General features: G+C 39.5%; 1 protein-coding gene across 1 annotated transcript in view; it reads right to left on the bottom strand.

Moving 5' to 3' along the window:
- Positions 1-7,473: 7,473 nt before the first annotated feature.
- fndc4a (fibronectin type III domain containing 4a) overlaps positions 7,474-27,140 on the bottom strand; it is a 20,747-nt gene continuing 1,080 nt past the window's right edge. Inside the window, exons 2-6 of the mRNA XM_035678891.1 lie at positions 20,954-21,069; positions 19,179-19,383; positions 12,302-12,391; positions 10,187-10,320; positions 7,474-7,749 (exon numbers count right to left, since the gene is read on the bottom strand). Of these exons, the coding sequence (XP_035534784.1) occupies positions 7,708-7,749; positions 10,187-10,320; positions 12,302-12,391; positions 19,179-19,383; positions 20,954-21,069 (587 nt within the window). The 3' untranslated portion in view covers positions 7,474-7,707. The remainder of the gene's footprint in view (positions 7,750-10,186; positions 10,321-12,301; positions 12,392-19,178; positions 19,384-20,953; positions 21,070-27,140) is intronic.

Raw genomic sequence — 27,140 nt, 5'->3', positions numbered from 1 at the left:
GCCTCCACCCAAAAATGTTTTTCTTCTTATTCTTACAGTTGGATGTTTGAGCTTCACTGTGCAGATGTTTTCACTTCATACTGCTGAAGAGTGGAAGCTTTCTTCTGTGCTCATGGAAAATCTGATTTTAAGGGGTGGGGCTTACAAGCCTGATTGGATGAAATCACAAAAGTTTGGAACGTACAGACTGCGGTCCAGAAGTGTTATCGTACGAAACTTGAAGCCACCAGTGCAACATAACACTGACAATGACTTGAAGTGAAAGTACGGAGACATCTTGTGTCCAACAGGAAAAACTTTGGTATTCATAGATTCTGGAATTTCTTAATGACGGTAGAAGAGTAGAATGCTTTTTTAAGTGTTTTAATGTGGAAAAAAACCCTTCTTTTTTTCTTTTGCAGAAAAAACATGCCATATATTGTTCCAAGCAGAATATTTTGTATGTCTTTAATATATGTTTGGAGGGATCTTTAAGTAACGATCTGTTTGGAGGGGATCTTTAAGTAAAAAGATCTGAGAAAACCCAACAGCAAACTCTTCTCTTGCAGAAACAGGCTGATGTTCCTGTAACAATCAATTTCAGTGCTGTCTTACTTGAACATGGCTTATGTAACCAAAATGTACTGACTATTTTACATTCTGTTGTGTCCTCATCCAGTCAGCTGTACATAAAGATGAAGTTACTGTCAAAGAATACCGATGATGTAAGGTCATGAGGACAAGTGTATGGCAAGGCTAAACAATTAGAGTAAAGAAGACTATTTCCATATGCTGTATTTTTTCATTGTCAAAGCTGCGTAATTTATGTATGCATATTGTACCATTATAAATAACGTAGGATGAATAGAATCAGGGCTTCACACAGATGTTTTTTTTAAATGATTATCACTCTTGTTGAGATGTGAATGCGTAGATGCTTGTATGTTTTGCATTAGGTTAGACGATTTGTAATCGTATGTGGTTTTTATTACTGAAGGAATTCTTTCTTTTTTTTTACAAAATTGCCATTAGTAACCCACGTGCAGTATATAATTATAAACTCCCCTATTCTCAAGTCAGTAATCACCTGTTACATTCATCGATACAGTCTACAGTTTCCTCTTTTAACAACAATCTGTGCCACAAAACATTCCTTCGCCCCAAATCTTATTTGGATGAATTGGCTCGCTCTGCTCAGACCTCTGCAAATTTATTTTTATCCACCCACTCCAGATGAGTTCACTGTCAAGAGGAATCATTGTGCCCCAGACTGGCTGGAAGTGGTCCTTCTCTCTGTATTCTGGCATCATGAATGAGAATCATTGTGACGGCGGGAGGTGTTGGGGGTGGGGAGGCTATGCGTTGTTGTCATGACACCCGCTGCCGAATAATTGGATGGCTTATCAGGTTACGCCATGAAGCTTAATTGCATTGTTTCGTTCCTGACCGGCTCAAATACCAGCTCCATTGCATATTTGAAAGAAAGCTCTGTGCTGTTTGGATATCATAAATAGCCTTCAGCAATTTCTGTGGATGATCTATCGAGCCATGTTTGCATTTTTAATATTGACTGTGAAGTTCAAGGTCAGCAGAGTGTTGTCATTTTGCCTTGCCTTTCTCTCACACGTCTCTCCCCATGAATAGAAATGATTTTTACAACATGTTCTCACCCTTTCTGCTCCGTCATTGACTGCCCGATTGATTCATGTGTGGATGCTTCCATATCCTCTGATTCAGTGTTATTGAGTGATATTTGGAGATGGGCTGTTGTTCAGGAGCTGTCAGACTCAGAATTGGTTTTCAATAATGACAACCAACAAAATAAGAGTTTTGAAGCACATTTTCTCATAAGGATAAATGCAGTAGTTGTTCCTGCACAGTAGATATTACACTAGGATAAAGTTTTCACCCAGTCTTTGCCATTTTTAAATGATTTTCAATTTAAAAAAAGCTGTGTGATATCATTTGATTTTGCAGCCAAACTCCTCTGGCTGCTTATTTAGATTTGATCAACTCCTGTATAAATTATACAAAGCCACAAATAGATCTGCTGAACGGAAGAGTTTTGTTTCATGTAGCCAGTATACTGTATGGAGCAGCACACTGATGTGGCCAGATTCGCAGCTTGAATTGATGCAGTTCTTTGGCGCAGCCGAGAATTTTCCAAGCGAGAAGGAGGGAGGGAGGACAGACGCACTTGGAGGTATAACATACCAATTTGAGTCTGGAGTGCATTGAATACAAATCAGCCTGTGAAGTGTTTGGGGCCAGAGATATTTGGTGACTTGTAAAAAATTAGGAACATCTCCACATCGTCAGATAAGCTATTATTACCCAAATGATCCACTGACGTTTACAGTTATCGGTTTACTTTTCAAAGAAGGTGCTTATTTTCTATCTATGCAATTAGTGGGTTTCCAACAGTGTTGTGATATTATGATAATAGCAATTTGTGTGTGAACCACAAGCAGATGTCCTGAACTGTGTAAAAAAAATGTACAGAGTTTGGAAACCGTTATGGTTTGTTACATATTTATGCATAATAAAAGACTTTGTACAAAATGTTCATTCAACTGTAATTTTTGTTATAGAATATCGACGGCCACTTGCAGAAGCCTGTGTTTTGTTAAACACTTAAACTTCTGCTTTCATACAGAATTTAATTATGAAGATAGTTTGGCCTTTAGCAGTGCCAGACAATATCAGTACAATGTGTCTCTTTGTTGCAAATCAATTTGACTCCAGAATTGCTCTACAATTTGATCAATAATGTGTTTCAGCAAATCATCTTCTAAAAGAAGAAGAATTAAACAGCTACAGCTGACTGTGCAGACAAGCAGATAGACAGGGAAGAGGGCAGAGAGAGAGGGCTGACACCACAGCAAGGGCCAGCAGGTCGGACTCTAACCCCGCATGGCTGGCTGCATTGTACATGGGGCATGAGCTCGACCAGATGAGCCATCATGGCGCCCCATTTATGTGGTCGATCCAAAGCAAAGACGTTCTCTTGTCTGCCTGTCTGACTGACACAATCACATCGACACATTGTCTATTCATGCAGCCCACTGTTCATTTGATTGAAAAAAAAGAATGGCGAAAATGCACACCAGGTGCAGGAAACAAGTCAAGACAAGAACAAGAAATCAGTATGCTATCATTTGCACCTTGAGAGCAGCCTGTGGGTTGAGTCACGCTCCCTAACCAAAGAAGATCAACTTAATGTTTTTATAGCTGCACCTGTCACTTGTTAGAAAGACTGATCACACTGTCAAACCTAAAATTAAGAGTGATCACATTTATGAAAAATTGCTTTAAAGATTTTATATTTATGTTGCACCATGGAACACTTCAATCAGATGTGTGTGTGTGTTTCTGTGAGGTGGCAATGCTATCTGTGAGTGTTTGTTTAGTCTGATGACTGTTTATAGAGGTAGACAAATATTTTAATTGCTAAAGATGTGGATGCTGCATCCTGGCAGGGGGCCTCTGATCTGGTTATCAGACTGTGCAGCACTAACGGGGATTTAAAAATGAGGACTTTTATAAGTTGTTGTAAGATCACTCGAGGTTTCACTTTCAGGCTTGAGACGTCAGTGATTCAAGGATACAGAGGCTTTAGTCCGCAAGACCTTCCTTGGATTTGGCGTAACTACCACAATAATAATCAAATATACTATTCATATAGTATGTTTAAGGAATACTTATTATTTCCATTTCTATCATGCCATCACGTTTATAGGCCTGGGAGGGGGCGGGGGAGGGGGTCCCGAGTTTGGAGCCCGCTCAAAAGCAAGCACTCTGCCCTTAAAAGTTCGGTTTCTAATCCTGCAGGACTCGACTTTTCAGAAAACTCAATGTGACCAACCTGTCTTGAACCAAAGACTCAGTGGAATAGCTGGACTGTCTTCAGGAAGGAGATCTGTCTGCAGTGAGCACCGAGGAAAGCTGTAGACAAACTGCACTTTGATATTTTTTTAAGGGAACTCACTGGAGACTAAGGAGCTCGAAACTTTGTGTTATATCATGTCCTGCCTTGACAGCCACAGCATTGTTGCTGCTTGTATTTTGATTCTGTGTGCTGTGGTCACCACAATTCACAGTTTTGGGTTTTAAAATGTTTTTTTCTTTTTCTTTTTTTTTTTAATTGGCTTGGTTCTGATCAGTATACTTGACTGACTGGAGATGCTGAGGCGATGACAGCAGGCTGTCTGCTTCCCTCCACTTCCGCGGCTTTCTGCTCTCCCTGCTGATCTTTGGCAGATCTGAGCTCACTGCAAACAGACTACTTGCATCATGTCGGCAGAGTCTACAGCAGCCAGTCAGATCCTGTTTTCATATGTTGTGAGGTGCTGTGATGATGAAATAATATAAATAAGAATAATAGATTTGATGCCTACACAGTTTTTGTCTTGCCACACTGCAGTTAAAAATGGCACTGTCACTGTGTGGCATCCTTAGTAGGAAAACACTTCTGGCTCCAGACATTACATTTAAGTTAGATAAAATGGAAAAAAATCAATTAAGAAAGAAAAAAAGATAATTCTCCTAGCATATTCCCAACTACTCTCACAAATACCTTTTATATTATGAGGTTTATAATTCACTAGATCCTAATTCAAGAATCCTAGTTTAACTTTAGGGTAATATGTTCATTACTGATGTCTAATGTGTCCATAGTGTCCTGGGATCTGCGGATGAGAAGCTCTTTTAGTATTCATAACTCTGTAATTAATTGCTAATTGGCTATTTAACGCAGTTTTTAAATGGCTAATTAATGGCTGATAAGGTGGTTCCACGCTGCCCTAATGGCTCAGTATTGTGTTGGTAATGGTTGTACCGTCTGATATTGAGAATTTGTTGAGATTGGCTTACGGAGGTCAGATACGCTGAGGTTTTAACTACTGCAACTCACAAAGTGGAATATGGAGGGCAATAACCTGCAAGTACTGTGAATATTTTTTAGTGGTATGACTGTGCAAGTCATTTAGGACACAGCCTTGAACCATCTGATGTCCAGTTTCTGCTATTTGTATGATATATTGCAGTGCAAAAGTGCTGTGAAACATTTTTCATGTACAACAGGACCAGGATAAATGGCTGCATTTATAAGAAAAAATAGGATATTAGGACACGCAGTGGCAGCAGTTTTCAACTTCAGCAAATGTTTTACCTCTGAAGAATGTAGTGACAGAATACCATAGAGGCCTCATTAAATATAACCAGCAGTAGGTTGTTCTTCAATGAATTTCAAAAGACATACATTTTACTTCTATTTGAATGACAGCCCTTCTTGTCCATCTATTCCAGCCCCACTACTCAGGTCAAAATACAGTAGGAGAACAAAGAAAGTTATTAATATTGCTGCATGTGGGAACCTGGGGCCAAGTGCTGCAGTAATGAAAGCAGACTCCTATGCAAACCCTATATTTATAAATCTATTCTTGTATAGATGCAGTATGTACTTGGATCTCTGAGTCACATCTTAAATCTCACCAAAGCTTATCTCAGCCATAACAACAAGCCATAAATCACCTGAACAACGAATGGAAAGAAGTCTGCAGCGCTGTACTGAGACAGAGTTATAAAAAAAGAAAAAGAGAGAGAGGGAGGGTGTACAATATTAATTCTTAATCCCTTGGATGCTGTAATCACTTTCTATTTTAAGATGAGCTGTATTCTTAGATACTTATGTGTAATTGCTTTTTTGTTCAGGAACATTCTAGATTAAAGGCCAGGTGAAGTGTTTCATTGAATTAGTTTTGTAGAGCTCTGCAGCAGACCGTCTTCTGATTCATCGTGGATAAATCTTGCAGATTTTGGTAAGATAACTGCAGTTTGTAACATTTAATGATTCAATTTTGACTATTAATAGAAGCGTTATTATTGAGTACAGTGAACAAATACATACAGTAGCTTCATAGCGTACTGTAATATGGGATGTCAGTCCTACTCTCATAGATTTCCTCTGAGCTCGGCCCTGGTCAAATCATGTTCACAGAACAGTATAACCGAGAGAATCTCGTCAAACTGACAAGAGAGCCAGCTCCTGACTTGAAGAGCTTTAACAAGACATGAGTTGATCTCTTCAAAATCCCTGCCTGTTATCCCTTACATCACATCACAATCCTGGTTGCATCAAGTGGCTTTCTGTCTGATCTCAAAGCTATGAGTTATAAAAGCAGCATTGTTTGTAGATTTAAAACTATGAATCTGACCTCAGGAAGCTCATAGTATGAAATAAAAACCATAATGTGAAGAAGTTAGAAAGACAAATAGAAGGGGCAGAGACGGAGAAGGACCTGGGAGACAGAGATGGGGGAGATTTCTTAAAAATGTGTTTATTTGTGCACCATAAGGTCAGTATTTAAGATTTACTGTGTTCCCTTGCAACCATTTAAAGGTGTTGATGCACCAGGTGCCATAAACAAAAAATACAGCTCCAGTGACAATATGCTTGTGTTGTGCACAAAATACTGCACACATCAGGATTCAGTGTGTCACTTATTTCATTACCTAATTAATTTGTAGCACAAATTTTTTTTTGCAATGCCACTTGGCAAGCATTTTGCACGTGATGTGCAGTTTTCTACTGTACTATATGCCTTGGCCAGCATTAAATTCACAAATTGTAGACAGTTGATAATCATTTTGTGTGCGAAAGTGCATTTTGTGCACAGTGGAAGTGATTTATGCATTTCAGCAAGAGAGACTCCACTCACCATTATCTGCAACTTAATAATGGGACATTCAAAAGGTTTATTTTACACTTCAAGAAGTACAATTGTCAGGAAATGTACAAGATCAGCTACTTACTGGATGACAGATTTCCCGTTCTAAAAGCTGGTAAAATAGAAGAAAACATTAACAGCTTCACAGTACTGCAATCATGTTTATTTCTCCAGTTTGGCATCTAATTTAGAATGCACATCAAACGCTATTCTACAGGCAAATGACCTGCATGCAACTTCATTTGGTAAATGAATGAAATATGTACAGACATAATGTTTGTCATGTCTGAAATATGAAAAAATACAATGCTGTCCTGAAAATGTTTGTTTCAGTGATTAGAAAAAATTAAGACATGTTGTTGTAGTGACTCTTACGAATGGATTTTAGACATGTATTTACTTTCTTTCCTTTTTAACAACCTGCCTGCAGCACTCAGATAATATACATTTGTGATCGGACAATATATTAACACTATTTGCAGTGGAGAAATGTAGATTTATTTAGAGCTGAGTAGCCTATAACAGGTGAAAGTGGTGTCTAATCGCACATGCCAATATCAAAAATACACTGCGTATTTAAAGTCACAAAGCCTCCCAGAGATGATACGTTGTATTATGTGACTTGTATTGCAATAACATACCACCTGGCAAAGACATCAGTGTTAACTGCACCATGGGTTAACATTAATTAATGTTCTATTAACCTGCAGGAGTAGGTTTCTGTTAGCTAATGTAGTGTACAGTGTGTGTCTGTGTCTGTGTGTGTTGTCTGTGTGTGTGGTAAGGACTGTGTATTTGTAGTTTTAGTGTTTTCCTACGAATACTGTCTGCATGCATGTGTGTCTTTTGCAAGACAGCCATGGCCAACCTTATTCGCTGATGATGACCCACAGAAACTAGACTAGTTTTTTAAGCTTTTTATCCTCATCAGTGAGCAAGGTCGAAAATGCATTGATGGTGGAGGAGAAAGAGTATTTTAACTCAGGCCTCCTTCTTCTTCTCAAACTTCAATGATGTTGATAGACGGCACGGAGGGATGAAACTGCAACAGACAGGAGAAATAAAAATCACAATTACTATTTTACTTTGTTCTCTATAGTAAAGAAATGCTGTATCTGGATAAAGAAATTGGGGCCATGAACCCAGGTAGTATTATTTAATTGCCAGAAGACTTTAATAATCTGCTTTCCCTGTAACTGCTGGAAGATTTTGGCTTAGGAAGTGTGAAAAAGTAAAAAGGTGTAGTTACTTCAATGGTATGCTTGGAAGCTAATGCGTGCATACCGTAGCAAGTCATGACAGGTGGCAAATTCTTTTCTCAATTAAATAAAATTTCATACATTTTTCTGTCATAACATTAAATCTCTCTCTTTTACAGCCTGGTTCTGTAAGAACTGAGGAACACTTAAAATGAAAACTAATATTAAAACTAATATATAACTAATATTCAAAGAAATATTAGAAATATATCACATTTACAGGAGATTTTAAATTGAGAGAATTTTAAGACATACATTTCTAAGTTACATAATATTTTCACGAGTTCTAGATCAATAGTTCAATATTCAATTACGTTTTTTTATTCAAATTACCAAAAATGTGGCCCTGAACTGTCTCCTTACATCCGCTCTCTCGTGCTATTGGCAAGTCTGTGTGTGGTCATTCTGTCAATAACATAAACACCTTAAGCGTGTTATTGACTGATACTAGAGAGAGAGTTTGTGAAGTCCTCGTCAGAACTTCGGTGACAGAAACCTCACATCAACACCCGACCACCTAATGAGGACTGGAAGGAGAGATAAGCCAACACAGTGAGAAATCCTACAACGATTGCCCCTCAGCTAATTTAAACAATAGAACTCAATATGTCGCTGCGTTAAATCCTAGCCAGAGGACAACACCCACAATGCAAATGACCTTGATTATCGATTGGTCACAGCCAACTGAGCTTTGACTGCATATCTACTGTTATCTGTGTAAAGGCATTTTTCGAACAATTTTATATATTTGTAGGCATGGACAATTTCTTTTTTTTACCACCAACTGTATTATTGTAGCACATGCAACATATATGTTGTGTAAGAGACATGAATTGCCATGTATGAGATCCAGTTGAGCAAATAAGCTATGTGGTTATGATGTGTTCTTACAACAGTGCTGTCTATAAAAAGCTGAATAACTTAATGCTTAAAGGTAATGTTTCAGCACAACAGTTTACAGTAATGTTTACTGTACTAGTTATATACCAGAAAGTGGTAAGCATTTACATATAGCACGGTCTCGAATGGATATAGATATTACTGTGAATAAAATTAGTTAAATCTTCCAAAACAGAAAGGAAAACAGAAAGTTAAGTCCTTTATGTCACATTTATGAGGATCTAAAGGCCGAAATGCAATATAATATTCACTGGTGTGTTTTCATTAGTGTAAAATCGCTTGAAAATAAAAAATTCTTGTGTTTTGTTACCTTACGATGAGCCATTTTTATCTGCTGCAGGTCACCTTACACGAAGGCCGCCATGGTGAACTGCTATGTTTCTACATTCGCCCAGAACGAACAAACCAAAAACTGGCTCTAGATAGGATTGTTTGCCTTTGTCGCGGCCACCGTAGTTTCTACCTCACTCTTTGAAAGGGAGGGTGAAGCGAATGAGTTGCGATTTGCAACTACACCACTAGATACCACTAGACCCTACACACTGGACCTTTTAATTTTTTTTATTTATTTATTTATTTTAACCAGTGATAACAGTAATCATTTATTGTCCTTGTTTAAAAAAAACAAATGTAATAAAAATAAGCATGTTTTCCTCCAAGAAGTTAATGCTATTTTCTAATCATATAAATGTCAATGTATGTGTTGGATTTTAACCATGGGAACAGCTGCTTGCTGTTAATTTATGACTAGTCTAAAAGAGTAAACCACACAGACGTGATGGCAATATTTTAGTTACTGATCAAGCACAATTTATCCATCATTAATCATGCTGTATTGTATTTGTTTTTCACCCTGTACAGCACAGATGTACCTTTATTCTACAATAATTGTGTTAAATGCAGCGTAACCAAGTTTGTAGTTGTGAAGTGCCGAAGAGGCGGTGAGGACAAAACATCACATCCTCCAACACATCAGACACATTAAACACATCGACATGTTTTCACAGAAGACATTTTGAGACGTAGGAAAAGTGCAGGTATAAATAATAAAATGACTGATGGCTGAAATCAATTTAGCTGCTTCAGTTCCTCCTACTATGACAAGTCAGAATGTCTGCTGTGAAAAAGGTCTGTGCTGTCAGGACCATCATTTAATATAGATGGTGAGACACTGAGGGCTCAGGATCGTTGGAGCCAATTTTGTGTCAGGGATACATGGATGACACTGGTGTGCATGTTTTCAGTATGCAGTAAATGAATTCAGACAAAAATACTGAAGAGATCTTAGGACCTGAATTCAATCAGATGAGTCGTGCTCACCTTGCTCCTCAGCAGCCCTCCGCTGTGGTGCTCCGGCGTGCTCCTCTCGGACGATGGCTTGGCCTTCTCCTTATTGTTGCTGGAGTCGTTGTCCTTGATGATGTCATACTGCCGGCAGAACAGGGCAATAACGGCTGCCAGGAGGTGAGGGATGGGCGACACACACACACACACACACACACACACAAAAGAGGACAAGAATTCAGTCATGAGGCAGCGACTGTCACTCATAGACATGTCAGCACTTCCTCTAACTGAGCACGTTGAAAGGCCGTGTGGATAATGGAATTCTGCTCCCAAGGGAGAGAGCGATGGCTGTGCCTTTATCTGAAAGCTTGGAAGACAGTAATTCTCCATGGAGTTTGCTTTCTTACATTTTGCAATCTGCCAAATGCATTTCTGCTTTTCAGTCTGGATAAGTACTGTACAGTTAAGTTCCCTGCTTCACTGAGGTTATGAATTTCTATGAGAATGCCATCATTAAATATTCAGAAACTGATATGCAGTTCTAATGACAACTCGGGAGCTGTGAGGAATACTCAGAAGCATAGCGTCATTCATTCAATTCACAAATGATCATTTATGTATCGTGTAAGTGCTCCGCAATATTGCAGCTACGTGTCAGTGTGTCTGTAGCAGAGAGGCATTCATGGTTACATACACACATTTACACTGGTTTGTTTTACGGTTCCATTACTGAAGTGATTTGTCTGCTTCTAAGTGTTAACACTTTATTGTAATGTTTGTAATGTGCTCAAAATAATGTGACATTTTTCTCAGCAGAGCCTTCAGCTACATTTTAAGCACTAACCAACAGCCGCTTACACCCATTACACAATATAGCAGATTAGATTGCATCATATCAAAGCAATTATCTAATTACTTTATAATTAAATTCATTTTTTTTTCAGACCAAGACTAATAGTAACAGAGATAATGGATGAAGAGATAGAGCTTAATAAATAAGTACAGAAATAAACAATGTGTTTCAGATTATTAACTTCTGAAGAGGTTTGAGGCCTCACAAAATGAGGGAATACGTTAAATCTTGTTTTTAAACTGGACTGGCTGCAAATGAGCAGTCCCTCATGAATACGCCACATGAGGTGTTTTTATTCTTTCACTCCCACTCTTCACAGCCTCCGTGTTACTTTGGTTTCTCTCATTAGTATTATTTAACATCTCACTCTCGTGCTCGTAGGCGGGAAACCCAGCTCCTGGCAGCCTGTCAGATATGCCACTTCTCATTGTGCCTCAACACTTCATTAATCAGCACACTTCCTCAAAGGAGTAGAAAATCATACTGGGATGGGGAGCTTAGATGCAGAGAATGCTCAGAGAAGCGTGATGTTGGTTCGACATTGCCGTTGTGAAAAGGCCTAAAAGGGACAGGATGTTCCGTTGTTACATTTATTTCTGATTGGTTTTTCGGACACTAACTTCCTCTTAATGGGGATCCGATAGTTCTTGTGCTGGATGACTGTTTTATTAGTGGCTTATTGATTATTGTGTCAATGTATTGATCAGGCTACAAGGTAATCTACAGTGTGAGACCTCTCAGATGTGCATCATTAGTCTTCATCATTGAGGCTGACAATAAACGGTGACATTTTATGTTAACATTTTGCTGATCAGTTGAAAACTAAAACTGAGTGAAACCTGTAGCCTGAGCTCCAGTGACCATTAGTCAGGATTCTGTACATTTATCAGCCCCTGAAAGCTTGGTTTTAAAGTAATTACATATTCATGATAGTACTACTACTACTACTTAAACTACTTGGTTTCATTTAATTTCAGTTTGATCAGATTTGATTGTCAGTTGCCGGGCAACACAAGCAAACACCTAAACAACTGTCATCGCATTTTTTGTTAAATGTTGCAAAACTGTCATTGGTGCATGGAAATGTGTAAAGCAAGGACCAAATTAAAAGAAAAGTACAGAAATCTCTCATGTATGTCAGAAAATACTGTGTTCATGTATGATATTATTGCTCATTGTAAGAAGCTGATTGAGTAGGTTTTCGGGCCCTATAGTGCTTTTCCTGTTGTTTAGTCCAGATTTCTTTCTCTTCTGTCCTAAATATTATTAACCACACACAGTCTACAAAAACCTACCTGCCCACATGACCAAGACCACCACGATAATGATCATCTCTCCTGTTTGTAGATGCCGGGACTTGTCCAGGCCTTGCACAGTGGGATCATCTAGGAAAAAGGACAGACAGGACAGCGGTCGTACTATAAATACAGACTCTTGAAACACGAAATACTGAATACAAAGTACTGAATATTTTGTCCTTGAAAGAGACAAAATAAGAGATTAATTACAGTGCAATTCAATAAAACAACAACACAAACAATGGCACTGAAACAGCAGTGTGTCTCAGTGACAGCTGAACAATCATCACAAAGGTAGTGTTGCTTGCAGAGCTTTTTTATTGATAATGTAAGATGTCCAACTTACATTCTGTCAGTGAGGACGGACAAAAATGGACCCAGTTTATCTCTCATGACTAATATGCCATTTAACAAAACCTGTAGTCGTCAGAAAATGGGGTAGGCATTACCACATGTAGCATTAATCCTCCTTTAAGTGGATTGACTATGGGCCTATTTCCACTCTCCAAACTATCTCTTTACCCGCATGGATGGAACTGTTCCAGAGCACCACTCTTCCCAATTGCCTCTTTTAGTGAATCAAGTTGTCAAGAAACTGGCCCCCGAATGCCAAACTGTCACCTCTCTTCACATGATGGCTATTACTATTAGGGAGTGGGGTCAATTATACTGCCGTTTTTTTTAGTCTTGGTAGTAGTGTATGGGTGTGAGTGGAGAGAAGGGGGAAAGGGGTACATTACATTGGGTATTTAAAATGGCCACAAATCACAGAAACGCTTTGATGTTAATTTATCAGTATGGAATAAGAACTGCTGTACGCAGGGCTGCATGTGTACTTAACTTGGAAGTTAGTATAAAAAGAATGAAAGAAAATATGTTCATTTCTGACTTTGGGTCATGGTAACTTCTGTTGTAGAGATTCAGGAAACAAACTGTAGCAAAACAACTTATATCAGGCAAACAGCACAGGCTTCTCACAGCTTCACTAACACTAACTAACTTTAATTTTACAGAAAACATTTGGCTTGTCAAACATTTGTCTTTAACTCTAACTAAAAAAACCTCCTATCTAATAACTAACAGGGTGAGATCTCGTCCAGCTAATAAAGTGCTATGAAATTCCCTTGTTTCCCTGGGCAGCGTTATCTTGCTAAGGCACAGGGGAGGGATAATTCTTGGTAGTAGCAGGTAGGTTTTTTGCCAGGACAAAACACTGTCAATAAACCTACATGACTATCAGGAGGAATATATATTCACTTGCCTCGGCTAACTCAGACCGCTGAAGCTTCATTTTAGCTTCAGCTGAACTGCAGAATGCATTTCAGAATGCGGACTGTAGAGTTTCTCCTCCATATTTTAAAGTGTAGTTGCTTGGTATCACCAACCAGCTTGTTCAACCTACATATGACATGTGAGTGTGAATTTAAAATCAACCTGCATCATCTTCTGTGTGTTCCCACTGCACAGTGTGCTCTAGAGCTCATAGCAGGCTGCACATGACCCTTAAATGCCAGATCAGGACTCAGGTCAGTGCTGCTGCGAGTTGTTCTCCAGTTTATTAATCCCACATGTCCGTCTGAAGCAACCTACTCAATAATATAGTTCTTCGGCATACTAAAAGATATGAGTTATGTTTATGCATATGGAATCTACTGGTAGAAATATTGGGATGATGTGGCTTTTCAGTAACGAATGTATCTTTGAGAGTTTTGTATTTCCAACTGAACCTCTTGTTCTTGTTTACAGTTTAGTAGTTGATCTAATGACCCTACTTAACTTGAAAGGGCTTTGGTGCGTGCAGACTGTGCAGCATGCTGCAATATGTATATTTTCATATTTGATGCAATGGGTTTTCACAGAGTGAGTGAACAGAATTTCCAGATGACCTGAATAACATGTGCTGCTGCTGTATCATACATATTTCATGCAATATACTGTGTGATGCTCTGTTAGTAGAGAATGAGCGGGTTGTGGTACCTCCAGTGCACCAAAGAGTTTGTGTTGAGATAATTAGTTGACCTTGCTTCTGCTCACCCCAAATCCCATGATGTTGTTTGTGGCTGTGAACTGTGTCGGGAATCTGTGTAACAACACACCAGGGGTTCTGTGCTTGTGTCACAAAGATACATTGTGTGATTTATTCTTGCATTATGTCTCCTTGAGACTGAGCAATTGCATTTTTAGGTTTCAGTACACTGGTTCGACCTAAAAACACAAGTTTGCCTGCTGCCTTAAAACAAGAGTTAACTACAGTTGAATTAGTTCAAAGACATCCTATAGGTTGTGAAAACTGAAAGTGACTGAATAAAAGTTGCATCAACAACTGTACAATCAGACTGACAAACATTAAACCTTGTTTTTATTACGTTTTTCAGTTTGAATAGATCTTCACTTCACATGAAGAATCTGTGGTGCACAAGTGGCACCATGTATAAAACATTAGCTAATGATGGAAAGTTGTGAAATTGTGTACCAGTTGAAGTCAAAATAATATTTTGCCTCTGTCTCAGTGCTGTTAATGGGACAGCCTAGTAGGTGTAGCTTGTGACTCAGCAAAGGCTGCTTGACATCTCTTTGAAGTATCACACGGTAATTGTGTCTGAGGGGACCACCTACCTAGTTAGGTTTGACTACTCAAGGCATTCATCCTTTGAAAATATTCTCTTTTTGCACTCTTGTGAGAAACAGCTTGACAGCTTAGTGGCAGCAGCAGATTTTTTTAGCAGTTTCTTGTATTTTGTATGATTATTCAAGATAACAACTACCACATTTCCCCACTTTTATCACAGTTCTCCAATAAATCTTACTTTATAAATCCTTATTTCCAAAAGTCCTTTTATTATGCTGAGGTTATACCTGTTTCAAATTAATTATATTTGAGTTCTTCAAAAACATGTTTACTTTGCACATGTACATAGATAGACTAGATTGCTTAATTAATACAAATACAATCTTAGAGACAGAACTCCACAGCACAATGTACCTCACTATTGAAGGGTGGGCAAAGCACATAAATGTATATAACCTGATTAAAAGCTTTCCATGGACTTTGGAAAGACATATTGATCCTGAGGAGGGGGGGAAATTGTGTAGTCTATATAAATTCAAATTCCCTAGCAACACATGGCGTGTATCTTGCCAGGAAATGCTTGATATGAAATAAATGGATTCTGAATCTGGCCAGGCCAGGTTTACATTGAGTGGCATATACACTAATATGTAATCACATTATCAGAAAGAAATGCATTGAGGAAAAATAAAAGCATTATTGATTCATGGGTATCATAGCTCTAGCTCTTGGGTATGCTGGGTATATACCACAAATCAATTTAGTTTCAATAGGAAGCACTTGACTGTGACAAAAGATCTTTGAAATGGCTCTGTGATGCTGGAGCCAGCTAGATTAAAAAGGCTTTTAAGAAACAATGATTAGTAGCAAGACAAACAAAAAATGTCACATTAAATTAAGGTGCATTAAGGTGTATGAAGAATACATACATTGTTATTTTAGAAGTAACAATCCTTTTAGAGCGGGCAAACGCTTGTTAAGAATACTTTAGTTTTCAATAAATAACAGATATTATTTTTCATGGGTTGTGGGAGTTAATGGTCCAGTGTGTAAGGATTTATTAGCAGAAATTGAGTATAATATTAATTTGTTTTCATTAGTGTATAATCAAATGAAAATGTATTGTGTTTTTGTTGAATGTGTCGTTTTTATCTATAGACGCCGCCGATCCTCTTCTACGAAGTACGCTGTGTTGAATTGCCATGTACAGTAGCTTAGAACAGGCAAACCAAACACTGGAGTTTTACGTCCGCTGTAGTTTCCCCTAGAGACTTAGAAGGCAAGCAGTATTCAGTCAGTTGCAATCTGCAACTTCACTGCCAGATGCCAAAAATCCTACACACTGGTCCTTTAATGTGGTCGCTACAAGGAGTGTGTAGTAGAAAGCCTTGAATTCTATTGTTGAGTTAGAATTAAAACTTTTTAATTTGGACAGGTTGACAACCTGTTGGCTAATATTAGCCACATTAGCTAGCTGATGCAACAAAGTGTACATTTTAGAAGGGAAGTTAAGATGAGTGAATTCATGTAATTGATCTAAAAGTACATTTACATAAGTATATTTTTTCTGCTTGTACTGGAATTGATGGAAACGATAAAAAACTGCCATTAATTCCCTTACGAGAGATCCAACCGTTTATGCAGGATTTATGAAACCCACAGTTTACAATAGGATACATCAGCATGCTACAGCATTGCACTTGACACAAAATGTCAAGTGGAACCATTGCTAGTACCTTATCTTATAGCAGTGGGCCAGTTTATACAGGATTGAACACAGATAAAACGTCAAACATTTAGCATGTATGCATGTTTTTTGTCCTACTCAAGACTCACCTGAGTCAATGCATGTAAGTATCAGCTTAACTACTGTCGATATACTTTTTTAGTATCTCTGAAGTACTGTTAGTTATGCGTTGCTGATGTTGTAGTTACAGCTACAGTAGTACAGTAAGTGTAATACTTACATCACTATCAATATAATCATCTATTAAAGGAGTATTACTCACAGCTGCTATGTGTTGTGTTTTTCCCAGGTGGATGTGTGTATTGTGTGTGTCACTCACACACGGTCCACAATACATTTGCCGACAATATCAGAATCAAAATATACAAAGGCACATAGCCAAACATGAAAAGAGAAGCTGAGCAATAAACTTGACAAGAGTTACATAAATAAACTAGATGTGATTGGACTTCGAAACTGGGGCATGAGAAGTCAGCAGTGCTGGCATTAGATTTATGGAAAGCTGACACTGATTGCTTCTACACTTACAAAAACAAACTCCCACAAATGAAGCTCATTCACTGGATGGGCTGTTTTTCTGACCCACTTGGATGACTCGGAGGGTGGAGGGCTACAAATCCTGATTAATGTTGCATGGTGAATCTTTTCCGAGAGTCTTGAAAAAGTAGTAGAGCACGGGTCGTACGTCTTCTCAAGCTCAGCACTTTGTTCAGATATTGACGGTTAGTTATCTTTCTAAAGTCATTTGCTTTTAACTTAAAACTCAAGCACAGAATATCATTTCCTGAGTGTTTGATGTAAAGCAACAGGAATAGACGGTAATGCTTGCTTCTGTACTATCTTAATGGACAGAACAGAGGCTCTTGTGTTGAACTTGAGCCTGAATTTATTTTTCTTTTGCCAATCATGGCAGCTTAACTAATGGTACCAAGCCTGAGTCAGCCAAATAGAAACATTTATTAGTCAATTGCATCAGCACTTCCTATACTGTATTTACAACCCCAAGATAACAGAGGAAAAATAGTTTCAGGCCTGGGTCTAGAACAGTGTCAAATGCAAGCTGTCATAATTTTCTAACTTAATGCATTTGGCTCATCCCATAATCATGGCTGAACTAATGCAGATTAGCAAAGTAGTTCTCTCTGTAATGTAGACTCTTCCAAAATGCTTACAATAGAAAGCAAATAGCTTTTTCTCTCTATTTCCTCATGTGTGCTGTAAGAAATTGAGAGCCACTGAACTTATTCTCTATTGGTCACGGTCACTTCATATTTCTTCCAACCCATGAGCGGGGCCCAGACACTGAATCCAAAGTGTTTTAGAGTGTGTGTCAGAATCCTGATTAGGCACCCAGAGCGATATAGAGTTGCATAAATTCAGAGGAGCTTGCCTCTAGCCATGCTTGAAGAGCCTGTCAATAATGAATTGGTGTGTAGGAGAAAATAAACCTGCAAGAAGCACGTAGAGCCCCCTCAGAGGGACGCTGTGAGAGGAGGTTACTTGCACTTATGTCGGCACTAGCCTTTACTGTACCTCATTTTCAATGTCAGGGTGCTTAAAAGCATTCAACAGCCAGAAGAGGCTTTAGCGCAACAGCAGGAGAAAAGCATCTGTAATGGGTTGCTCCTGTCTGTGCCTCGGGAAAAAGACCTGTGGCTGTACCATATAATGTAGAATTAAGAGCAAAGCATTATGTTACGTAACAGAGTGAGATTAAACACTGTGAAAAAATTGCTGCAGTGACCTATTGTGACCTATCAGTTATACTGCAGTTTGACAAACTTTATAGCACCTTGTTGACTTGGAGAGAGATTCTGACCTCACACAATACCTGGCAATGATTTCTTAAAAGGATATCATTTTGTTAGTTTTAACAAATCCCACGTAGACAGCAAAACAAACAATGAATTCATCCTTCAAACAAGTATTGTATCCAAAGCCTGATATAGCTTATACCTCTGTGACATAGAACTACATAATCATTCACAAACATATGAAAAGTCATAACAGAGCAACACCACTGCACTGGGCCAAGTATGTATTTCTTCATTACTACGAACATTTAATTTCATCCTTGTTGACTCTGCTTTGTTAATTTGACCACACAGGCTATGTTCAGCTAATGAAGCAATGTGTCACCAAGTGCAGCCTCGTGTTTTTGTTTGCTTTTAATAGTTTCTAGCCATGTAGCACAGCTCAGGGGATGGAAATGTTGGTCTGTTTGTTGGTCGGTCCATCATTTTAGTTCAGACTGAAATATCTCAACAGCTATTGGATGGAAGTCCATATAATTACAATATAATACAGTACATCCATTGTCCCCAGAGGTCTTAATGGCTTTGGTGATCTCCTGACTTTTCATCTAGCACCATCCTCAACTCTAAGTGCAGCCTCACATGGCTATAGACTCTTAGTTTTGTTTAAAGTTTTCAAACAATAATGGAGTTCCATGGCAAGAAGCTATAAACTATATCTGCGGCTACACAAACAATACTTGTTAGCAGGATAGATTGATTGTTGTCCTTTGTTTGAAGAAGGTGTATCTCAGAGCAGCTTACCTTGATTGGAGCTGTTGGAGGGGAAGCGGTCTGACTTCTTGAGGGTGCGAAAATGGATCTTCTTGCTGGCTTGGCTTTCCCCATAGAGGCCAATCGACTGGACCTGGATGATGTAGTCAGTCTCCTCCTCCAGATCCCAAAGAACACAAGAACGGCTGGTGGTGTTGACTTCCCGAATGAATCTCTGCGTGTGTCCTTCCTGCCTCTAGGGATTGGAAGAAGGATAGAGAACAACACAATACATTGATCTTTTGAGTAGATACAGTAATCAATACAGTGGACAATGAGGTGGTCAACACAGAAACACCAGCCCTGCAAATGTGTCCCTAAGGAAGACACTCTTTTCTGTAAAAAGTCTTCTTGCCTGACTTTATCTATATCTTTATAGGGCAATATTGCACTCAACATCCTAAAAAAACAAACAAAAAAAGCAATCATGTATCTCTATAGGGCTATAACAATGTGAGACAGAGGTGACCAACCATGAAATATTCAAGGTGCGGGAGAATGACATGCTGAGTACTTTATTATGTTAACAGTTGGCACACTATTTTCGCCATATGGAGTCTTGACTGGAAATTGAAAAGTTGTGAAGTCAATTTTCTGATTAATTTAGACTGTAAGTACCTTCAGTCACAAGCTTCCAAAGTCTCAGACTTTGTCTTTGACCTTCCAGAGTGTTACTGGAGAAATCAAGGCCCAAAGCTGCGAGAATCATTCCTTCTGCTTGCATACAGAGCTCTCTTCATAGTGTGCTCCCTAGCCCATCTGCACTTCAAGTGGCTTTGGGCCAAATGTCCTTTCCTTATGTGTTTTTTATGGACCTGCTTGATTGAGAGATCTGATTTTAAAAAAAGCTCCTTATGCTCTGTAAACACTGTATAATGTAATGATTCAAGCGCCATGTATTCTCAAAGCAATTACCAAACATGTTAAAATTCAGCTGCATAACATGATGAACAGCCCAAAGGAGAGACGTTTGGCTGTTACATACAGCCCATCAGACACATGAGTCAGTAGCAAAGTTAAATGGCTGCATAATGTTTTGAGTTGCACAAAGCATAAACATGATTACAGCAGCATATGGCCTTCTGTCGTTCAGTGTTAGCATTCATTGGCTTTCCTATTCTAAGCCTTTGAAATCTTTTCATGCTAAAAAAAAATGCCGTTTGGCAGCTTCACATACTTTTGTGCATTCCCTGCTGCACCCTTGTTTTCTCTTGACAAATCGACCATGCCAAGTTTTATTTAAGTCCGGGCTTGAAGGCAAGATTTAGTCAGCCTTTCAGCATGCTAAGCAAAGCTTTAAGGGGTTCATAAGAATATACATCCAGACAAACACAAATCTTTATTCAACCAGGATCTTATTCTTATGTGCTACTACTCACTCAGTATGCGGAACAAACTCATGATACATCGTGAGGTGTTTGCTGAGCTCACAAAAACTCCTCTATAGACTTCAGTCAGTGAATACATTATTAGAATAGAAAAGGAGCATTTCATTGTCTGAAAGAAAAAACATTTATATATATTTAATTTGTGAATTTGGCCCAATATGTTCCAAAGGCTGTCAAGAAATGTGACATGGTTGAAAATGAATTCCAGGTGCACTTCTTCGTTCTAGCTACTGGCTGCGTGGTGTGCCAACAACTTTTCAACAGGACACGATTAAGGCTCAATGCCAAACCACCGATGGCTCCAGCCAAAAATAAAAACTAATGCAGTTATCTCTTTTTGGGGCTGTCCCTGATTCTTATTAGAAGTTTAGGACTTACCTGTTGAGAGATAGAAAAGCCAATTATTATGTCTCCCTCTGGAACCTCCCAGGATACAGTTGCCGAGTCAGCCCGCAGGTGCATGACGGACACATTGACAGGAGCTGGTGGCCGGTCTGCAGGAAAGGAAACGGTGACAGAGGGGTCTGTTAATCCGCCCATTTCTCTAGATATTAGATTATCCATGCCATCTGTGTCCACACTGCACCTGGAAAGTCTCAAGCATTGTGTCAGCACTGCAGGTGTTTGTTTTGAATTAAAAGTCTCAAAGTTCACTGTATCAAATCCTCTGATCAAACAATAAGATTAAAAAGTATTAAGTCCAAAGTAAACACCTCAGTTAACTTTTTAACTATGGCTTGGTTGCATTTTATTATGAACCTACAGGATTATTAAAAAAAGATTCATCCATTTGTCACGTTTTCCTTCTAAACAGCCTTATCAGTAACCACACTGTTTCATGTCCACCTCCTTTGGACAGGTTCACGTTTCTTCACCCAGTCACTTCGCTGCCATCTATCATGATTTGCTTGCCGCGGACACGTTGATTGCGAATTGGGACAAAAGCCTGGGAAGCAAAAGCCAAGAGAAACAGAGGGTGACAGATCTAATAGAGGGCTCCGTATGGCTTCACAGTGTCCAGGCAATCGCTCGGGTCAGATGGAAAGGTAAGATGGGATCAGCCGGGCAGATGGGGACCTGGAGGCCATCCTAAGGGGCTTTTGTCGGTAACGCAGGCCTAATGGACTTCATGTGTTGTCACAGAGAGTAACTGATGCTATGTTGTCCCTGTCGAGGGAGTGGAAATGTCTTGAAAACTCAGATATGTGAAAGATAAAGGCAAAAAAAAGAACATGCCTCATGAGTTGTAACAACAGTATCACAGCTGCTCTTTAAGCACCAGTAGTACGATTTCTAGTTACAGCTTTCTGTAGCAGTTCACTACAAAGTGAGCTTTAATGACACTTTGTACAGTCAATTTGTATTTCAAACGCTTGTATTAACTCACAGGGCACAGGCTTAATAACCCATAACACAGTTGTCTTGAGATGACAGCCAAAGGCATGTGCTGTACAAGGACAATATTACATCCAAAAAGTGCACTCGAGAGAGAAAGATGAAAGAGAAAATTATTAAATTGGGAGCTATTTCAAATGATTTGCCGTTTTCTATATCAGTCCCTCTCACATCCCTCTCCTCTTATCTCCCCGTGTCTCCTCTTATCTCTGCCTCTCCTACTCTCTCTTTTGCCTCTTGCACTTCTGTCTCTTTTATCTCAGAGACAATCAAGAATGGCCTCTGTGTTCGGTGCAAAAGGGTGACATTGAGGCAGATCTCAGGACCCTCAGGTGAGAAGAGGGTATCAGTCTCCCTCACTCGGCCCTTGTGGCACTATGAAGCACGGGGGGGTCAAGGTCAAGCACAGGCCCGCCACTCGGTTCCTCAGGCTCATGACACGCTCAGAGATTGGTTTGCAGAGGGGAGTGAACGAGAGGAACAAGAGGCAAGACTAATGCTTAGCCTGTGATAAAGAGCACAAGAGGAAATGAATGTCCCAACTCAGGGAGAGAGAGTGGGGAGCAAGGTGGGCTTGGCTGTTGGTATCACTGGTATCAAGAGGTTAAGAGGTTATGTATGTCTCATTTGATCCGTGTAATGAGAAGCTTATTTTTGGAAGCAGGTGCTGTAATGTGCCAGGATAGACGTACAGTAGGTTGAGAGGGCGGGCAAGTCACATATAGTGTATATATATTGTCCTTGATCTTTGGAGAGCTGCAGCGAATGAGTCATACATATATTTACAGTAATGGTTCCTGTGTCCTTGTGCCTTGGCAATGTCTAAATGACTGTGTTACTTTCGTGATCTGAACATTTGATGGTCGTGCTAAGGATCCTATAACTAAATCTATTGCAGTATCAATAAACTTACATACTTACTCGGATGTTTGCATATGGCTTTGACACAGCAGGGTTATATGTTTCTTTCTCCATATCTCGTTATAAAACTCTCACAATGAACAGCCTTGCATTTCTAAAAGCCACACAGAAGCTTTGATTCTTGCAACTGCACCATCCCCAAGAATTATAAGGCTATTCATTCAGGATGAATCTGAATAGCTGGCACGCAAACGTTTTCAAGCGTAGAGTGCGGCACGTGTCGCACAGCGCCCACGCCCTTCAGAATCAGGTGCAACATTTGTCTAAGACAGGACACGTTCATTTCTCTTGAGGATCATTGTCCTTTAGGTAATGGGGGTTACAGACAGCCACACATGGGCAAAACAGCAGTCAGTAACCATGATGCATTGTATGGGCGTCATTTACTGGTGATGGAGCAAGTAACAGTTCAGCTGAAGCAGGCCATTAATCAGCACTAATGTACAAGTGCCCTCTTTCTATATGATGTTGTTTACATTGCACGTGGTTGAGCAGGACAAGTATATTTTCCAAGTAGCTGAGAAAGGGGACTTTTTGGACTGTAGAACATAAGGAACTAAAACTACACACACTAACATTGTTGTTATCATTCATTTAATATGTTAGAAGCTCATGATACATAGGAAAACAATGCTCTCAGTGTTTCTCAATGTCAGCTTATGAGCAGACAACAGATGATGGGAATTTCCAATGCAAATGTTTTTATTGTCCGATAGTCCAATCCTCTTCCCAGTGTTCCTTTCCAGCTTGTTTGATTTTCCTTGCTGTAGTATTAAGTGTCATTGTGGATACTTCAATATTTGTTGTTGGCCATGTGTCCTGAGTGAGCCCCACTCCACAGAATTCATTATGTAAGATCTGAAATCAAACAGCAGTAGGTCACAGCGGCCGAGGCGTGTGTCAGTGCAAACAAATGGTAAGACCCTCTTGGGATGTGGGCGCACTGGCAGGATGAATCATAGCGCATATAGCCAAAGCCCAGCACATTAGCTACTCCCCATCTAACCAGAGTGCACAGAGAGAGTGAAAGTGCAGGTTGACACGCCACGTGGAAAAGAAGCCCAGTTTGAATTTATGAGAGCGAGGGTATCTTAGCTTTTGCCTCTATGTTTGCTTGCATAGTACAATTGTGCAATAAGACTAAGCCTTGTGTCGCTTTTGATCACAGACCACCTTGGATAACCATAACATTGATTAAACGGAAATAGAAAAATCTGATGTGAGTAGAAAATTGGAGATTACGTTAGCTGTCAGATCTACCAGGAACAACAATGTGACAGATGTCATCTCTGTGATACTATTTCCAGGAGCCACTTCTGTGTTTAGTTTGATGCCACCCGAAGAAAAGCGTTAAGGTTAAAATGCGTAGCCAATGAAAAACAGCGACATAGTTGTCTTTCTGTGTTTGCCTTTTGAACCTGATGTGTGTTATTGAATGATAGCACTCTTGAATAAATAAAAATGTCACTTCTGCACCTAGGGAGCCTCTATTTAAGTCACTGTTTAATGGCCCTCATCACTATTTGTGACTAGATACTGTATCTGGATGCCAATCAGACATCGTATTCCATGCATTTCTTTTAAAAAGAGTCATTGACCTCTGCTAATAGGCTCCGGTTAGTATCAGAAATCCTCTGCAGATGAACTTCTTTTAACTTCTTTAAACACATTGGAACCCAGTTCTTTCTTTTGGGTGATTTTATATGATAAAAATCTATTTATAACCTCATGCACTCATTTCCAGTTAGTAGTGCGACAAAGTGACATTTTCCAAAAATTTCCAAATAAAGACTGAAGCTACTCGTGCTTAATTGTACAACAACATCAGTTCTGACATGAATGAGTGCTCCGCTCATTGTTCTGTAATAAACGTTCGTAAATGTTCCAAATGATCGATCAGTTCGCTAACAACACAATAAAACTCCCAAAGGTGCATAAATTCATATCGCTTCAAACTCATTAAAAAGGCAAAACACTGTGCTTTACGGAGGCTGCGGACTCCCAGCATTATCGATCATATTTCAGTCTCAATTACCTCTAAGCTAGTGACAGTTTGAAGGGCTACTTACAATGTAATCCTTCTCTAATACTTATGATGCCCGAGTCCCTTGTGAGATAATATATTCACTGGCATCTTATAAATAAAGGCCGTAACTCATAAACAGGTGCCTCGAATTTTGATGTGTTGCCCAGTCAATCTTCAAACAGCTGGATGTGTTTCAAACCCGGTCGTGGGGAGTCTAAATGTTCTCCTCTGCACAGCAGGAGGTTGTCACACAGCAGCTCACCGGCCTCCGTGTTGCAAATCGCCTGGTAGTGGGGCTCTTAAGCAATGTCGTGCTGCTTCAGCTGAGCCAGAGCATTCCCACGTCGTATTACCTTTGAGGACCATTTTCTTGTTTCATCTCCGAACTCTTTTCCCTCCTGAGAACTTGCCTTTTTCTTTCACGTATGATGCCATGTGGGAGCTGTGACTTTATGTTATCTTTGCTTAATTCTCTACAACACTAGTATTTATCTAGTGCAGCAAAAAGAGTTTATATGGATATAGATGGAGGCTCCAGCCAGGCGTGGCTAAGTCTTGTGCTTTTTTCTGTGCATTTCAGAGCCTCGCTATGGTAGGGGTACTTACTGTCTTCCTTTAGGTACACTCTGTCTTCTTTGAAACGCCAGTGGGTCCAGATGGGACCAGGTGCCAATCTAAGGTTAATATAATCACTGGCCAAGCTCTAAGGCTTTTCAACCGCGAGCTAACATTACTATATCATCCCAAATCTGTACAGGCTAGTGAGCAGTGACGTGCAGGAGCTGATTTCTAAACAACTTGTATACAAGAAGAGTTTGTAGCAATAATCTTATTGGCTACAGTCTTACTGGTCTTCTAAAATCTAGGACTTTTTTTTTTTCAACACACTAACTGTTATTTAACTGTCGGCCATGTGACAGCAGCTGAAATTATGACAACATGAGCAAACATCGGCCCCCGCGCTGATGGATTCAGCTCTAACACAGAATGTGTCACCAGGTTTATGAACAGCAGATTGCCAATTTGAAGAATGATACGAGCTTGGCCATCTAAATCAATCCAATCATTTCTAATTCACATTTGCTCAGTGCCCATAGCTTTAGTTAAGCCTCATGTGGGATTAATTTCCGAGCATGCTTGTTTTCAGACTGACAAAAGTAAATATAGTTATCCACATTCAAGTATTACTTGTCAGTTTGGACCAAGAAAAAACACCTGTGAGTTTATACTGTTTTATATTGACTTTCTCAATAGCGTTTCGATATCGGAAGCTCAGTCCTGACTTTATTCATCTGGACCATATGTCATTTCTGCAGGTTTTTACAAATCTGCTATTTTACCAACGCAAATTGAAAGACGTTCGCCGTGTAGATTATTGTGTAATCACGACTCATGTTTAAAAGCATGCTCAATGGATAAATGCAAAAAAGCTTTGAAGTAGGTGAGATAGAAGAAAAACTGGCTTTATAATGCTAGCATTAACCATCCACCATTACATTATTTTAAGCAAATTTGCATTAATCGTATGAGAGACTTCACTGAAATGCTTCCCTTTCCTGTGTTCAGATTCAGATTCAGATTCAGAAATACTTTAATAATCCCAGAGGGAAATTATATTGAATCTATGTTGAATAGATGAAATTTTCATGGACAACCTCATGATGAACCAAAGAGGCTTACAATTAATTTAGACCTTCCTCTGAATGAAATGCCACTGTGAATCCCACAGTCTCATAGCATGCATAGGGCGGTCAGTAATGGATTCAGCATTTATTTCCACTTACTTTGAAGCTCATTGCAACAGCCAAATTGGTATTTATGAGTGCCATGTTCGTTATTCTCATAGCATCTTTCCCTGCTCTTGACAGCCTGCATGCAGAACTCCACTGAGATCAGCGATGCACTCGCGTTTCACATGTCAGCGCAGTACATGACAAAAGCTCTGAATATCTGTATCAGGCACACAGTGCACACAGCCACAGACACTGTGAAGTGCCAATCTCATTCTCTCAAGGCGCTATCACATGTAGGACTCCTTTGAGAGACGAAGGGAGGAAGCGATACAGGTAGACAGAAAAAAGAGACAGAGATACTGTAGACGCACGCATGCAGAGGCGGATTGCTGTTCAAGAAACAGGAAGCATTCATGAATAACCTGAAGTTGAGCATGCAATGGAAAGAAGGCTTGGCTCTGCAACTGGTGTTTCTGCCCCCCCCCCCCCC

Source organism: Morone saxatilis, unplaced genomic scaffold (genome assembly GCF_004916995.1).
Source record: "Morone saxatilis isolate NCDOM2014 unplaced genomic scaffold, NCSU_SB_2.0 Contig7, whole genome shotgun sequence".
Classification (NCBI taxonomy): domain Eukaryota; kingdom Metazoa; phylum Chordata; class Actinopteri; family Moronidae; genus Morone; species Morone saxatilis.
The sequence above is the reverse complement of the archived record's forward strand: the minus strand, read 5'-3'. Positions and strand labels throughout refer to the sequence as shown.